The sequence below is a fragment of the Trachurus japonicus genome, chromosome 8 (genome assembly GCF_045865225.1).
Source record: "Trachurus japonicus isolate A0001 chromosome 8, Traja_1.0".
Classification (NCBI taxonomy): domain Eukaryota; kingdom Metazoa; phylum Chordata; class Actinopteri; order Carangiformes; family Carangidae; genus Trachurus; species Trachurus japonicus.
In genome coordinates, this window is record NC_140914.1 from 25,377,904 (window position 1) to 25,394,040 (window position 16,137).

The window sequence follows — 16,137 nt, forward strand, 5'->3', positions numbered from 1 at the left end:
GTTCAAACATCAGACATGTAGTTTGTTCTCAGTTTCCTCTGACTCAGCTTTGCTCTTCTTTTTTTTTTCTTTTTTTCCTCCTCCTCCTCAGGCCCAGATGAAGGATCTTGTCCGGGAGCTGGAGGACACTCGCATGTCCAGAGAGGAGATCCTGGCCCAGAGCAAGGAGACCGAGAAGAAGCTGAAGGGCATGGAGGCTGACATGATCCAGATGCAGGAGGTCAGCATGCGCCCCCCTCCCTCTCTTTAAAACAAATATCTTTACCCTTTAAATGAATGAATATGAGCCGAGAACCGAGTTGCACACGTCCATCAACTCGCCTTTGCTGATTCGTCCCTGTGCAGGAGCTGGCGGCTGCAGAGAGAGTGAAGAGACAGGCCCAGCAGGAGAGAGACGAGCTGCAGGATGAGATTAACAACCAGGCTACCAAGAAGTAAGACATCCCACAACCTTTAGTAAAGTTACAAACCTGTCAGTCAGGGATGTGGAACACACATGTATGTGAAAAAACAAGCACCCAACAACTGTCGTGTCATCTCTTCTGTCTCTCAGCGCTCAGGCTGCAGAGGAGAGGAGACGGCTGGAGGCTCGTATTGCTCAGCTGGAGGAGGAGCTGGAGGAGGAGCAGTGCAACACTGAGCTGACCAACGACAGGCTGAAGAAGGCCATGCTGCAGGTTTGTACGCTCATGTTCTACACTTCATCACAGTGAGTCAACTGATTTCTCTCTGTGTTTTTATTTTAATTTTATTTAGTTTATTAAGGGACAGTGTGCAATTACATTAATCATTTGCAGAAAATGAAGAGATGGTTGCACCAGATTTAGCTCACAGCTAATTTCCATCTGCAGTCCCATCATATAACATATAGGAATACACAGAAGACACAGACCACAAACTACTATACAAGGGAAAGCCTGATACAGAATGACACAAATAAACAATAGACAGCACAGAGACAATACAAAAACATTTTCTTCAACAGTTTCCATATTTAAAAAGACCAAGTCAAGTGCAATGCATTAAATAAAGGTGTACCCTATCCTATATGGTCAATGGAAAGAAAAGCTAAGTCATACATGATAGAAAATACGATAAAACATTTAAAAAATCCCAAGTTCCTATTTCAAAAGATTTTAAAAATAATTCCATAGATTGACCGTATTAAAAGGTACTAAGATAAAAAAATTTAAGAGACTAACTGAGCAGCAAGTGCCCTGCTTTTGGTTATCCAGTAGCCATTGTTTTAAATTATGTGTGTGGCATAAAGATAGCTGGAAGTGTAAACCCAAACTGACCGTGTCCTGCTCTTTCAGACCGACCAGATGAACGTGGAGCTGGCGGCAGAGCGCAGCGCCTCTCAGCGTCTGGAGGGAGCTCGCTCCCAGATGGAGCGTCAGAACAAGGAGCTGAAGCTGAAGCTGCAGGAGCTGGAGGGAACGGTCAAGTCCAAATACAAGGCCAACATGGCCGCCCTGGAGGCAAAGATTGCTCAGCTGGAGGAACAGCTGGACATGGAGACCAGGTGAAGGCCCTAAAGAACACACTTACTTTATATTTTACAAACTTAAGTATAGTGAGGGAGTATCAGATATGGTGTTTAAGGAGTGTTTGGAGAGTTCTCATTGTTCAACCCTCACCTACAGGTTTGAGTTACGATGTCCATATTTAATTTATAGTATAGTATAAGATTTTGACATTAGAACATGATGGTTTCATACATGACACACTGTTGACACACAATAGCTACAACAATAAAATGCTTCCCAATCCAGTAAACATACTAGACCTGTAGGCAAAATAGCAGTGGGTCCAAGTACACAGTGCAACTGAAGGCTCTTGGTGTGTAGCAATCAGAGGGAGTACATATTGCTCCTAATACTTACCTTATATTTAATATTTTCAGTGTTAGAGTATATTGTATTGCAGTGTTGCTTGCTTTAACAGTACCTGTACCACCGTCCTACAATGTGTCATATTGTGTAGCGTCTGTAGCCTGATCAGTGTTGTTCTCTCGACTCAGGGAGAGGCAGGGTGCCACCAAGCTCGTGAGACGCACGGAGAAGAAACTGAAGGAGGTCATCCTGCAGGTGGATGACGAGAGACGCAACACAGAGCAGTACAAGGACCAGGTCAGAGGTTTTCCAACACCATGATCTCTACATTTGTTTCTGTCCATTTCAATGTTTGTGTAGATCTACATCAGGACTTTTGCAAAAGACAGGAAACTGTCTGTGTGCCACAAGTGCCAGATTATCGTGTATTATCAAGATCAGTTTTGCATCATTGTACATTATCCGTGTTCCTAGGTGGACAAGTTGAACTCCCGCATGAAGCAGCTGAAGCGTCAGCTGGAGGAGTCTGAGGAGGAGGCTCAGAGAGCCAACGCCAACCGAAGGAAACTGCAGAGGGAGCTGGAGGACGCCACAGAGTCGGCCGACGCCATGAATCGTGAAGTCACCACCCTCAAGAACAAGCTCAGGTGGGTGGAAGGGCTGTAAAGACCCCAGCAGGTTTTATTTTTGATCTAGTTTACACAGATCTAAGAGATGCTCACTTACTGTTTTTTAATCTCCTCCGTTTTAGGCGTGGCGACCTCCCCTTCACCGTGCGCCGCACCATTCCTCGCGCCGGCCTCGAGAGCGACGAGGAGAGTGAGCCCAAGAGCGAGACCCCCGAGCCCAAGCCTGAATGAACAGCCACCGTGCCACTCGACTCCTTAGAACTGCATCAGAAATAGACAAACCCAAATACACATGAGCACACATTACTGTACCTGCTGAACAGAGAGGAACGCAAACACAAAATCTCGACAGTCTGATCTCTTTAACATTGACAATCTATGCATTCTTAACACACTTTCACACATACAGAAGCCAGTAAACTGGGACAATCACCATGCTGACAAACACACACCTTATTTTTTGGGCCAAAATTTTCTTTTGCTTCATTTTTTTTTTTCTCTGGGAAAAATAAAAAAAAGAAAATGATATTTTTATAAGGAAACATTCCAGCTCTGATAGTCCTGATTTAGGATCTATTTTTCTAATTGAAGAAAGAGAAATCAAAGAAAGAAGTATACGTAAATGAAGACCGATTACTGGAAGGGGACCAAAGTAATATCTCAATCTATAGAATTGTATTTTATGCAAAAGTTTTTATAATGGTTAAGAAAGGAAGTGCTTCATGTTTATTCTGCTCATGCTCTCGCCTCCGTTTATATTGAAGGTTTATTATGCTGAAATGTATTCTATCAGTTTAGCTGCAGTTAGCACTTGTGACTACGCTTTTGGGCTTAATGATTCGATGCACACATTTCATGTGGAAAGTAAATTTTGAGGCAGATTTGAAGTAACAATTGGAAACCCATTGATGCATACTGAAGGCATTTGATTGTGACTGTGCTGAAATATCTTAATTTTGCACTGACAAGGAAAAAAAACACTTTAGCCTAGACATCATAAACCACTGCATTTGTGTGTTTTAATGGAAGCGGTGACGGAGTAATAGATTGTGTACATGCTCGATTAGCAGACGCACAGACTGCCAACACACACTAAGGCCTTAAATGCAGCTGAATTCTACTGGGCGGGGATGTTGGCTTTTTTTTTTCTGGACATGCATCGATTTTTTTTTTTTTTATCACTATCAGTGTTTTTGTTAATGTTCAGGGTAAAGTTGAAATGGGGTGGTGGGGTAGTTTAATACTTACAGCACACACTGTATTCTCAGGGCACAGCTTGTCGAGGGAGGAGTAGCTGAGGTGTCATAAACCAAAGGCGGATTCAGGAGGTAGGAGCGTACTTTGTTAGTCTACCCTATATACACTATACTCTGACTGGCCTGTAGGGCTTCATATGTGGCCACGCGCTGAGTAGACGTATCAGACGAAGTTGTATTGACATACAAACCCCTCACAGGCTGTGCTCAGGGGCGGCTTTTGGCTCACACTGCTGGGAAGTGAGAGGAAGGAGTTACGTAAAGAGTAACGGTTCACAGTTAAAAGGATCACATCTTTCGCACTTAAAAGAAAAACAAAGGAAATCCAAAAAAATATGGAAAAAAAAACAGCATCTCCTCAATTCTTTTGTAATGTTTGTCTGTCTGCACCTCTGATTCTCATTGTGAAATGTTGGTATTATTGCAATTAAAGAGGCTTTCTAAACTGCTACATGTGGACTACCTGTGTCTTTATTACATACTGATGTTTATCTACAGAGGTTTAACCCCAGATGAGTAGTTGAGGGGGGAGTAATGTCAGTTTTTATAGAAAAAATCTAACTCTTCAAGGGTCCATTTTGTTGTTTATGATGCTTTGTCACCAGCAGAGGGCAGTCAGGGTTTACCAGAAGGGGCCAGTTGACCAGAATCAGGTCAGAACCGGTTTAACCATAGAGTAAAGTATAGTAAACAGGAATGGGAAAATCTGGGTGAGAACTCTTTGGTGTTATTTTGCTTTCTGTTATGTTTCTGTTCTAGTGCAGCCTTTAACAGATGAAATGTGTATGCCTTTTGACATATTAGAAGCAAGAACACAAACTGTAATACGTATTTTTTGTCAATAGATGAATAGTTGTGATTTTAAAGTACTATACTAATGCAGTCAGTGGTAAAAAAAAAAGTCACAGGTACTTGAATATTTCCAATTTCTTCACATTTATTTAAAATCAGAGAAGACTGTTGCACAATTAACTCACTGTTTGACCACTATAGCTGCAATTGAAATACTGGTACTAATGTTTTACAAACAAAACAAACAATCTTAAAATATAGGGGGTGTGACATTGATGTAAAATTGTATTTGCAAACTACTTACAGTCAGAGATTCTTCTTACTTTAAGCCTACTTTTCTTGTACTTCTCTGTTATTGAAGTAAATGCGTGACTAAAGTAATATTGATGGTATTACATAAGCCGTGAAGTTTAATCAGCACTGAATATGGTACTGGTACATTGAAAAATGACCTTTGGTTAGAGAAGAAGTAGATTAAAAAATAAATAAAAAGGGGGTCACACTGACTATACTTTCAGTTTGTGGTTGAAGTTATGTTTTGTGTATTGTTTAGTATTTATTTTATATTCAGTTTTTTGAGTGCGTACTGATTTCTATGTAGGCGTGTGTGCTCGCTGTACGTCACCTGTCACGTACTCGCTTAAATAGGGCCCGTCCCATCGTTGCGTCACGCTCAGAGCGCTGCGCAGCCAATAGGAACACGCGTCTCTTCGGTGGGCGGGGTTTCACTGCCGTTTACGACAGGCCCCCGTCGTTGAACAGGAACCGGCCGGTTTAAGTTTTATGAAGAGAAAAAACCCGGTCAGTTAGTCTTTATGGTGCTGCTGTACCGGGCTGTGGTTACCGGAGAGGCTCGGGTCTGGTGACGGAGACGTTTCTCCTGCTTGACGCTCCCTCGAGAGGAAAAACTTCACTGCAGTAAAATAGTCTCGTGCGCAGGACGAAAAAGAGAGAGGTCGTGAAGCATCCCTGTGTTTCCTGGCGCCGTGTGTTCATGTGAAGACTTCAGACTGGTGTTAATCAGTCTTCACACACTGCAGGATAATACAGGAGGCAGGAGGGGGTAAGCTACCAAGGGACACACATTAGATATCTACACTGAACCGGTTGCCAGTTTGGTGCAACATTCAAGTAAACCCTGTAAGAGCAGGTCAAGATAACAGGGAACACTTTATCTTTATGGTGTCTGTCTCTCTGAATTGGCACGTCATATTAGAGTTATTGCTTATTTGAGGTAGGCTAATATAGGTCTGCTGACTCTTTTAGGCTTTAGAAGCATGTATGTGTAATCACTGTGTGTTTGCTAGCTGTCTAACAAACTATTAATGATGTAATATTACATCAACAGTACAGATGTTGGACTCAAACCCACATCTGCAAGTTATTCAGAAACTCCTGAGTTAAGGCAGTCTTGACTCCAGTGCATGATGCTTTTTACACACATGAACACACACACACATAATGCACTAGTTCATCATGTGTTCACATTCATGCTCACGTGCAGACACAGGCAGCGAGATGACAAACACAAGATCCATCCTAATATGTAGCAGTGTGATCTCTGGTTAGTTAATGAATAGCTGCGTGTTTTGTCCGGTGGTCGCAAATAGGCAGCACGGTGTCCTTCAGGTGGTGTGTGTATAAAGCCTGCTGTGTGTGAGTGAGTGCAGTCAGCAGCAGGACTGTGCACATCCTCTGTCAGCTGTAAGAAATACTGAACACCAACAGGCCAGTGTGTCACCTCTCATTTCTCAATTTGCTTTTGCAACATTTCAGAGTGCACAGCAGCAGAAGGAAATACTGACAAGGAGAGTGAGATCCTGCAGAGCTATGGAGCTGTCACTGGTGAGTTTTACAGATATGATAATGGACCGTTTTTCTCTTGTTGCAATTTTCCTTACTTTAACTTGAGGTCAGGGCATCCTGGCGACATCAGTCAGACGGGCTGATAACGCCTTTATCAGCCCACTCCTCTGACCTGACTTATTAGGGTCAGTGGCAAATACGGGTTGGCAAGATGAGCAATTCAGAAATATCTTTAAACATTGTTTTAAAAACATGCATCGAATTTGTTAAAATGTACATTTTGTATTCATGTTGGTTTTATGTCATTTGAAATTACATTTGAACCTTTTTTTAAAAAACAAAAGTAAGACTGAATGACTGAAAATGTCCAAAGTAACCACAAAGGAATTATATTTAAGTGTACTAATAAAAAAGTATACTTTCTTATGAAAAAATTAAATTGAAATAGATTTTTAGCTGTATATTTCAATTTAAATGCATTTTGATAATACATATCCTAAAAACACAGCTTTTTTTTCTAAATTATGAAATTTTTTATCAAGAAACATAGTGTTACATTGCAAAAGTGAATGACATTTATTCCACACTAGATTTATTTTCCTATATAAAGTCAGATTTTTATGAAAAAATACCAGTTACACCACTTGACACTGGGTTGCATCACGTCATCGACCCATAAGTGAAACCTTCCCTCGTTTGTTTGTAACCCCCCCCCCTCCCCCCTCCCCAGGCTCATCCTGCTATCAAAGCCTTCATGTGTGGCTCCCTCAGTGGGACCTGCTCCACGCTGCTGTTCCAGCCTCTCGACCTGGTCAAGACTCGCCTGCAGACGCTGCAGAGCGGCGTGCAGCCCGGGTGAGTCAACACTTCAACACATGCACATAGTTGTCACTCACAATCGCCAGCTTATACAACATGTTTTGCGACATCCGAAAACTGATTTATTGACAGAGTTTTGCCTCGGCTAAACCCTGAAACCGATCACATGGGTCCCACATGAATGCTCTCTGCTCATCGTTCATCATTGATCACCGTCCTGACAACTTATCTGAATCTTCCTCTCTCAGTTCGGCCAGAGTGGGGATGGTGACGGTGCTCCTGAGCGTGGTGCGGACGGAGAAGCTGCTGGGACTGTGGAAAGGAGTCTCACCGGTTAGAACCCCTTTCTCTTGTCTTATACTACACAAAACCACACATTTTCTCTGTCCTCCTGTCTTATTAAAATCACCTGTGTGTCGCAGAGGATTTATAGGTTTACATTTATTTAGCACAGTTAAAAATACACAAGTAAAGGAAGTAAGGCAGCGAAAACTCAAAGCTTATTAGATGCCTCAACCTATAGATAACAATGAAATATGTCATACAAAAAATAAAACAGAACATACAAATGAACAATCAAATTGATATAAATGATAATCATAAAAGAAAATTGAACATAGGGAAATTACACAAAGAGATAAACAATCAAAATCTAGGATTCAGATTTCCTCCTCTCTCTCTGACTGACTGATCTCCTCATCATCTGTTCTTCCAGTCCTTTGCTCGGACCATCCCAGGCGTGGGACTCTACTTCAGCACCTACTACTCTCTGAAGCAACACTTCTTCCAGGACGGCAGGCCCGGGGCCCTGGGGGCCGTGCTGCTGGGAGGCGGGGCCCGGACAGTGGCGGGGGTTTTCATGCTGCCGGTCACTGTCATCAAGACGCGCTTTGAAGTAAGCACAGGCAGACGTGTGGTATTTTACCCTGAATGCCTCAACACTATGACACAAACCTACGTTACCTCTAGATAACTGTTTAGACATCTTTATTATTACTGATTGACTGTGATTATCTTTTAAAATTTAGTAGTTTAGTACTAATGCTGATTGTCTCATAATGGGGTCAGTGAAAAAACCAGACCATAGAGCGACTGTTTGCAGTTAAATCATGTTCATGTTCAATGAATATTTCATGGTATTTGAATAGTTTTTCCTCTTTAGCCACAGTTAAAATATGAACAAAAAACAATTCAGTTTAACTGGACTAATTTAAATGTGTGTGTCTCTGTGTGTCAGTGCGGCAGGTACAGTTACAGGAGTGTGACGGGGGCTCTGCGCAGTGTGTGTCAGACTGAGGGTCCTGCTGCTCTGTTCTCCGGCCTCATGGCCACTCTCCTCCGAGACGTCCCCTTCTCCGGCATCTACGTCATGTTCTACAGCCAGACCAAGGCCTCGCTGCCAAAAGGTAACCGTGACTTCAGAGAGAGACACATAGTGGCTTTACAAACATGTACATTTGAAAGCTAAACAGGTTATTGTCTTTACATCAGTGGTCCCCAACCTTCTTTGGCTTGTGTCCCCATTTTGACATCACAAATTTCTGGCGACCCCGTCAATCAAGATGCACCAGCTCAGATTTTTATGTTGCAATACTCAATTTATATTTGAGAAAGTGAAAGTATAGAATACAGTTGTTTAAGATTGTCTGTGGTGTTTTTAATCATAATTTAAAAAAGACTAATAATTAGTTAAAAATATATTTTTAGGCGACCCCATTTGAATTTCAGGCAACCCTACATGGGGTCCCGACCCCAAGGTTGAAAAACACTGCTTTACATCCATTTCTGTCTGTCTTCCTTCAAGAAATCAGCACGTCTCCCTCCGCCCCGCTGGCTAACTTCGGCTGTGGGATCCTGGCAGGTGTGTCGGCCTCCTTGGTCACTCAGCCTGCTGATGTGGTCAAAACACACGTCCAAGTGAATCCACAGCTGAGGACAGCAGAGGCCATCAGATACATCTATATGGTAAAAACCCCACTCTTCTTTTACTTAGTTTATCAGCTCAGAACTGTTTGATGCTTTTGTTGTCACATGGACTTCATCATGTTTTTGTGTTTTATTTCATTTAAAAATTCACCAGACTGTTTTTATCAGTCACACAGCTCATTTAATGACTTCATCTGACTCCTGTCCACTGTCCTCTCTCTCTCTCTCTCAGGAACACGGCCTCCAGGGTTTCTTCAGAGGGGCCGTTCCTCGGTCTCTTAGGAGGACCATGATGGCCGCAATGGCGTGGACGGTGTACGAGCAGATGATGGCCCACATCGGACTCAAGTCCTGAAGGGATCGTTGATGAGCGGGGTTGTGAGAGAAGGAAAAAATTAAAGTCAAGTCACTGGGTGAAGACGTGTGAAAGTGAATGAAGTGCTTCAGTGGGGAAGTGCTCGTGAAAGCGTTGAGGGTTTTCAATGACATTTTAATGACCTGTCAATGACTGTTTGACTGTAGCGAGACACTGAGTGGGGAGCAACGAGGGCGTTAAGACTGACACACATTTCACAGGAGATGTGGAGAGTTTGCTCAGTGAAATGTTTTACTGGGTTCAGAAAGTTCAGAAATCCAACTTTCTCTGTCTGTCCGTGTATCTTTGAAGACAGTATCTTAAAACAATGCTGCAACGCTGTGATGTTCTATATTGCACTACAAGTTATTTTTGATCATAATAAGTATTTGGACTGAGATTTTCCTCGTTTTTGAAATGTGATGGGAATTCCTGTGCCTGTGTTATCTCAGAAAGACTGCAGTCATCAGGACAGTGTCCCAGATAGAGCTCAGACCTGTCGTGGCACAGATTAAAACCCGGACAGGCTGTGAAATGCTTCTCCAATAACATTATGTTATTTATATGATGATATTTTTCTATTTTTTTGTACAAATATTCGGTACATTCATCTGCCTTAAAACGCAATGATTCTGATATTTTTGAAGATTTTTTTTTGAAGTGTATGTTCATGCAAATGTATTAACCACTGTGAAGTATTTTACCTTTTAAAGGATGTTTAATAAAATGAAACACTGTACAGTATTTACAGAATTTTGAAGTTATTCTTCTGTGCAGCCATTTTTAGTGTAAATGATTCAACAGAAAGCTGCCTGCTGTCTGGCTGACCTCTGAAAGACTTCTATGCAGATATGGTACGAAGAATTAAAAAGGAAAAAAAAAAAGCTCCAGTGGACTATGCCAGTAGGGTGTCTTACTGGTGCAGCTGCGATCAGAAGCACTTCCAAGAGATAAGAAAGCCTTATTGCTCAGCATATTCCAGCAGACCGCACGCACATAAAGGCCAAAGACTCAGCACAGAGCTGCAGGACAGATAAGCAGAAGGAGGGGGGTGGTGACATAACATCAAATAGGAAATAAGGACAAGGAGTGTAGGCCTGTCAGGGGAAGGAATGAAGCTGTTTCTGGTTGATCCATCCGAAACGGGGCAGTTAATTATTTATCAAAGACCAGTTACTTGGAGAAAATGTGTTTACTAAACTTTATAAAGGCTTCTTCCTCTTCATTTCTATTTGATTTGACACACAACGTATTTGTCTCCTTGTATATAAACCTGTACCATGTGAGGAACATACATGACACAGACCTCATTATTGGTTTAGCTGCGCATAATGAAGCTCTGGAACAAGAATGTCTTTTTAACCTCATATGACAGTGGACCTCTGTCTGTACTGTGTTATGCTGTCAAACACTGGTACATCCAATGCTGACTGAGGAATCAATCATCTAAGATCAGATTTGACAAGTGTTTTACAGCCTAGTCCAAAAGGCTGAATACAAAAATACAGAATGCCCACGTGTCTTAGTGAAGAACTAATAGATTAACCATAGAGTACTTAAGGCGACCGACCAAACAAAGTCTGAAAAGAGTGTACTGAAAACTGTTTTTCTTTATTTACTGTGTAGGGTTCTTTACCCTTTTCCTTTCCCCAAAACAACCCTGAATCATGCCATTCCCTCATGTCACCCATCGGCCCACTCCTTCTTTACAGCCATATTTGTAAGATCCATTGCCTCTAATGTCCTTGACTTTCATCCAAGCCCAATTTCTGGATCAACACATTCTTCATCATTACCAGTTGACCTACTTATCTGCCTTTGTCTGCCCGGTCTCCTGCCACCATCAGACATTTTCAAGTCTTGTCATGTCCTTACAGAATGACATTATCAAACACAACTTTTTGTTCATAAAACTAAGTTTTTTAAAATCATTTCTAAACTTGTTGTGTAATTGTGTACATATCGTGATCCGTTTGCCTGGAACTCTTTATCTCTGGCAAATACAGGGTAGTTGCAACACAGGTCAGTCTTTCACTGACAAGTCAGCGTCTCAGCATTGTCTTAATATGGTCTTTCCATCTCCATTGTCTTAATATGGGATACCCATCCGACCGGCGTCTGGCCACTGGTTACCTCTGCTGAAAGTATGGCTGAAAGGCATAGGAGAGAGCCCCACCTGGTGGTCTCACTACAGAACTGCACCCGGCTCCACGTCACATTAACCAACCAATCACACGCTAGGAAATCCAGTACAAATACTACGTCATTTCCTCCCTGCGCCCTCTTTTTCACCGTGTGGTCAGATTTCCATACGGCGTTGTTTCGTGGTGAGTTTTAATCTATTATATTTGAGCAATAACCCCCAAAATGCCGACTTGGACACAAAGTAACGATACACTGATGTATAAACACACAGTGTGAGCCGTCAAATCCAGCTTTTCGTGTCTTTTTCATCTGTATTTATCACAGTATAGTCTAGGCTAACGCTCAGAGCTAACCTGTTAGCTGCTGACACGCGCTCATCGCGGTTCCCCCTCGCGACCAACTGCAAATACCGATCAGACTCTGCAGGTGTAGCCTTTCAAAAAGTAAAACAATTACAAATTTCACTAAAATGTAAATAGACTTTGAAGTGGGCTGACATCATGTACGCAGTATGCATTTAAATGCAGTTTACACTCCGCACGGTAACCTAATTGGTACATGCCGGCGACTGTAGTGCAGTGTCTGTAGTCAGTCAACAACTTATATTGTTTATCTGGATAGAAATGTCTTACTGTAATTTTACTACATTTAGTACAAAGGGAAACGAGCTCCTCAGCTAAATCTGGCGTATTTACAACAAATTATTGTATGTTCATGAATATGCAGATTCCCATTTACAAATGAATGGAATCACAGTGAAATTAACCTCCTGTGGTGCTGAATGCTGTTTGTCATCTTTTCTCCAGCTCTCCCATCTACTCGTAACGCAGGGAAAGCGGTCACGATGTCCGGAGGTCTGGATGTCCTTCAAATGAAGGAGGAGGATGTGCTGAAGTTCCTGGCAGCTTCAACCCATCTGGGAGGCACCAACTTGGACTTCCAGATGGAGCAGTACGTCTACAAAAGAAAAAGCGACGGTGAGTCTCCCTGACAGTGGTGTGATCACTCATAAGTTGAACCAAAGTAATCATGAACTAAGCTCAATTTCTGTGCTGTCGGCTCTTCCATAAATCCTCAGGTGTGTACATCATTAACCTGAAGAAGACCTGGGAGAAGCTGCTGCTTGCAGCCAGGGCCATTGTTGCCATTGAGAACCCAGCTGATGTGTGTGTCATCTCCTCCAGGAACACTGGACAGGTAACGTTACACACACACGGTCAAAACACAGTCCTGTCTGAACCAGATGCTGCTTGTGCAGTGGGTCTTGGTTCATAAAGATGATACGCACTCTGTTAAAGCCGGGCACTGATGTCGGTGTTCAGGTGTCGGAAGTGTGCAAAAGAAATTTGGCCGGGTTTTCGCTAACACCATGAGGACGGCTGTCCCATGACTGGGGTTTGATAGTGACCTGAGCCACAGATTACATTTATTCATGTTGTAAAGAATAAAATCAAATAAAAATCACAATCGACCTGAGATCTTGAGTGTAACTTGTTGTTTTCTCTCCGTCCGCTCCAGAGAGCTGTGCTGAAGTTCGCCTCTGCCACCGGTGCCACCACCTTCCACGGTCGTTTCACCCCTGGTACATTCACCAATCAGATCCAGGCAGCTTTCAGGGAGCCCCGTCTCCTGATTGTGACGGACCCCCGCGCTGACCATCAGCCACTGACTGAGGCTTCCTACGTCAACATCCCCACCATTGCCCTGTGCAACACCGACTCCCCACTGAGATACGTGGACATCGCCATCCCCTGCAACAACAAGGTGGGGACCGACTGAAGAAAATATTATAGGTTGACCGATCTACTTCTGCTTAATTGTTTTGCACACCGTTAGAGCCCGGCGCGGTCCTGTCTGTGCTGTGCGGGGTGTAGGACGTGTGCTAGATCGTATGCATGGCCTCTCACCTTCTCTCTCTGAACCACACAGGGGGGGACAGGTAGAGGTCCTGCTACAGCAGTTGATTTTTAATAGTTATGCCTTTGTGAATGTGAAATAATATATTGTAATACAGTGGCATCTGGTGGGCTATTTACTCAGTTTCTGATGTGTATCCGTTTTGCAGGGTCACCACTCTGTGGGTCTGATGTGGTGGATGCTGGCCAGGGAGGTCCTCAGGATGAGGGGAACCATCTCCAGGGAGCACCCATGGGAGGTCATGCCCGATCTGTACTTCTACAGGGACCCTGAGGAGGTAAGACCACTGACACGTGCATTGTCACACATGCAGTTGTATGTGTTGGTTGAGGGGCTCCCATGTTGATTGCTCATGTTTTCACTACAGATTGAGAAGGAGGAGCAGGCCGCTGCTGAGAAGGCTGTTGGAAAGGAGGAGTTCCAGGGTGAATGGAGCGCCCCCGCAGCCGAGTTCACTCAGCCTGAGGTCGCTGACTGGTCCGAGGGCGTCGCTGTGCCCTCTGTGCCCATCCAGCAGTTCCCAGCTGGTAGGATGACTAGTTTTTCTTATCGATTAAGCTTTGTATAGCTGCATTTGGTTTGCTTCTGACACTGAACTACTGTTAACTCTACTTTTCTTTTTTTTTTAATAGCCACAACCGCCGCCGCTGCCGCAGCAGCAGCACCTGTCAAGACAGGTGAGTAGTATATTCTAGTGAATGTATATGAAATGTGTGATGGTGTATTATTGCACTGCTCAATTCTTAATGCTCTTCTCCTACAGAGGACTGGAGCACTCAGCCCGCCACCGAGGACTGGTCCACTGCCCCCACTGCCCAGGCTTCTGACTGGGGTGGCACCACTTCTGACTGGTCTTAAATCATCAAGTCTGGCAACAATAAAGTGTTTTTTTACACTTCGACTGTTAATGAGTTGCTTAATTTGCTTTATTTGTTCCCTGTTGCTTCCTCCAACTTGACATCAAATGCAGCGTGTGTGTGAAAGCCAGTGCAGCGTCTGACAATATTGAATACTAACTGAATATAATGGATATCGCATGTTGGCATTTTACTCAAAGGGTAAATAAGTCAGTTTAGCACAGGTAAGCAGGCTGACATTCCATATTGGACAGTACAGAGGTATGACCTCGGTAACTAATGTCACACTGTGATCTGAGCTCAAATGTTATGTAGGCCTCTAAAATTGTAGTTTAGGTACATGTAATGCTAGCACAGTTTGCACATCAATAAATGGCTGAAGTGATGGTAGGGAGTTGTTCCAAACTGAGGGTAATGTCGTTACAGTGGCAATACTAGAGACCAGTAAACAATGCACAGTGATTGTTGTGCGTTGCACTACTTAAAAAAAAAAAAAATCTAATCCGGTGTGAGATGTATGGATTATTTTTAACTAGGGGAGAGTTGGAGACGGGTAACGTTACACACAGTAAAAACAGTCTTGTCTGAACCAGATGCTGCTTATGCAGTGGATCATGGTTCATAAAGATGATAATGCACTCTGTTAAAACCGGGCACTGATGTTGGTGTTCAGGTGTCGGAAGTGTGCAAGAGAAATTGGGCCGGGTTTTCGCTAACACCATGAGGACGGCTGTCCCATGACTGGGGTTTGATAGTGACCTGAGCCACAGATTACATTTATTCATTTTGTAAAGATTCAAATAAATCAGAATCAACCTGAGATCTTGAGTGTAACTTGTTTTCAGAGTTGCAGAGAAATCTCTGCTTGAAAAAGTTCCCGTGGACCGAAACATTGCCTCTTTTATAATAGTTTTTTCCTTTGTAGAAAGTAAATTCAAAACATCTATTACACAAAGACTTCTTGGCTAGTTGTGAGTACACAGGATAGTGGGAAGGATTTTAACTGTAAACTAAAATTCTCACCATTATTTTCAGATACAAAACTGAAAGTGAAAAAAGAAACTTTCATAAGAAGTGGTGAAAATGGCTGGACAGTGTCATGCAATATTTAAATCATCTTCACTTTGCTTTCTCTTGTGTCTAGTAGATGCTTGGATATTATTAAGTTAATAACAGGGATGGAGGCATACTCGTGCACATTATATCTGAGTTACGCCTTGAGGCTCAGATATTACTTTAAATTTAATGGAGTTAAGGATTCGGTGGTGAGATATTAGTGGTCAAAGTGACAGAGTGAATGTGACATTCGTCTGGACTCAGAGATAATGAGATTAGAGTGAGTTTGAATGAGTTTAGATTTTGGTTCAAGCTCAAGGTGACCTCACATACTTGTGACCGTGATATATAAGGAACAGCAAGAGGGAGTGTCATTACATCTGGCACATACAACTAACTGATAAGGCACAATGAACTGATAAGAATTAGGTGACCAAAAGGTCAAGGTCACAGTGACCTCACAAAAGACATTACAAACCCCATTCATGTGCTTATTTCACATAAATGTCCAACAGAGTAAAATAATCACAGTTTTGTAGCCAAAGGGTCAAAGGTCAACTTCATGGTGGCATCTTTATGTTCTGAAAATACACTTCTGACCATCTTTCAGTGCCCTAACTCAAGAAGACACTGTGAAATGTATTTCCTGCAACTGTGGTCAGTGTAATAAACTGACCTTTTATTTTCTAACTAAACCACAAAACAATGCAGTGACGTCTCAACTCCACCAGAAACTGTAAAGGA

General features: G+C 42.7%; 3 protein-coding genes across 7 annotated transcripts in view; all 3 read left to right on the forward strand.

Annotated features, from left to right (window-relative positions):
• The window catches only part of LOC146983398 (myosin-9-like), a 33,177-nt gene extending 29,006 nt beyond the window's left edge, over positions 1–4,171 (forward strand). For both annotated transcript variants that reach the window (XM_085784950.1, XM_085784951.1), the window contains 7 exons: positions 92–220; positions 346–434; positions 554–677; positions 1,317–1,525; positions 2,024–2,132; positions 2,310–2,482; positions 2,587–4,171. In XM_085784950.1, the coding sequence (XP_085641076.1) occupies positions 92–220; positions 346–434; positions 554–677; positions 1,317–1,525; positions 2,024–2,132; positions 2,310–2,482; positions 2,587–2,695 (942 nt within the window). In that variant the 3' untranslated portion in view covers positions 2,696–4,171. The remainder of the gene's footprint in view (positions 1–91; positions 221–345; positions 435–553; positions 678–1,316; positions 1,526–2,023; positions 2,133–2,309; positions 2,483–2,586) is intronic.
• Positions 4,172–5,320: 1,149 nt separating this feature from the next.
• slc25a38a (solute carrier family 25 member 38a) lies at positions 5,321–10,162 on the forward strand. Of its 2 annotated transcripts, none has more exons than XM_085784974.1 (8): positions 5,321–5,575; positions 6,289–6,357; positions 7,049–7,173; positions 7,386–7,470; positions 7,853–8,032; positions 8,375–8,543; positions 8,942–9,102; positions 9,296–10,162. In XM_085784974.1, exons 2-8 carry the CDS (start codon positions 6,343–6,345, stop codon positions 9,416–9,418), a joined length of 858 nt encoding a protein of 285 aa, XP_085641100.1. In that variant the 5' UTR covers positions 5,321–5,575; positions 6,289–6,342; the 3' UTR covers positions 9,419–10,162. The 2 variants fall into 2 exon arrangements, with proteins under 2 accessions (XP_085641100.1, XP_085641101.1); XM_085784975.1 differs by having other exon boundaries at positions 5,321–5,430.
• Positions 10,163–11,716: 1,554 nt separating this feature from the next.
• On the forward strand, positions 11,717–14,381 carry rpsa (ribosomal protein SA). 3 transcript variants are annotated; one of them, XM_085784968.1, is made up of 8 exons: positions 11,717–11,745; positions 12,370–12,540; positions 12,642–12,760; positions 13,082–13,327; positions 13,629–13,757; positions 13,848–14,007; positions 14,113–14,157; positions 14,244–14,381. In XM_085784968.1, exons 2-8 carry the CDS (start codon positions 12,408–12,410, stop codon positions 14,336–14,338), a joined length of 927 nt encoding a protein of 308 aa, XP_085641094.1. In that variant the 5' UTR covers positions 11,717–11,745; positions 12,370–12,407; the 3' UTR covers positions 14,339–14,381. The 3 variants fall into 3 exon arrangements, with proteins under 3 accessions (XP_085641094.1, XP_085641095.1, XP_085641097.1); XM_085784969.1 differs by having other exon boundaries at positions 14,137–14,157; XM_085784971.1 differs by having other exon boundaries at positions 11,721–11,749; positions 14,137–14,157.
• Positions 14,382–16,137: the final 1,756 nt, after the last annotated feature.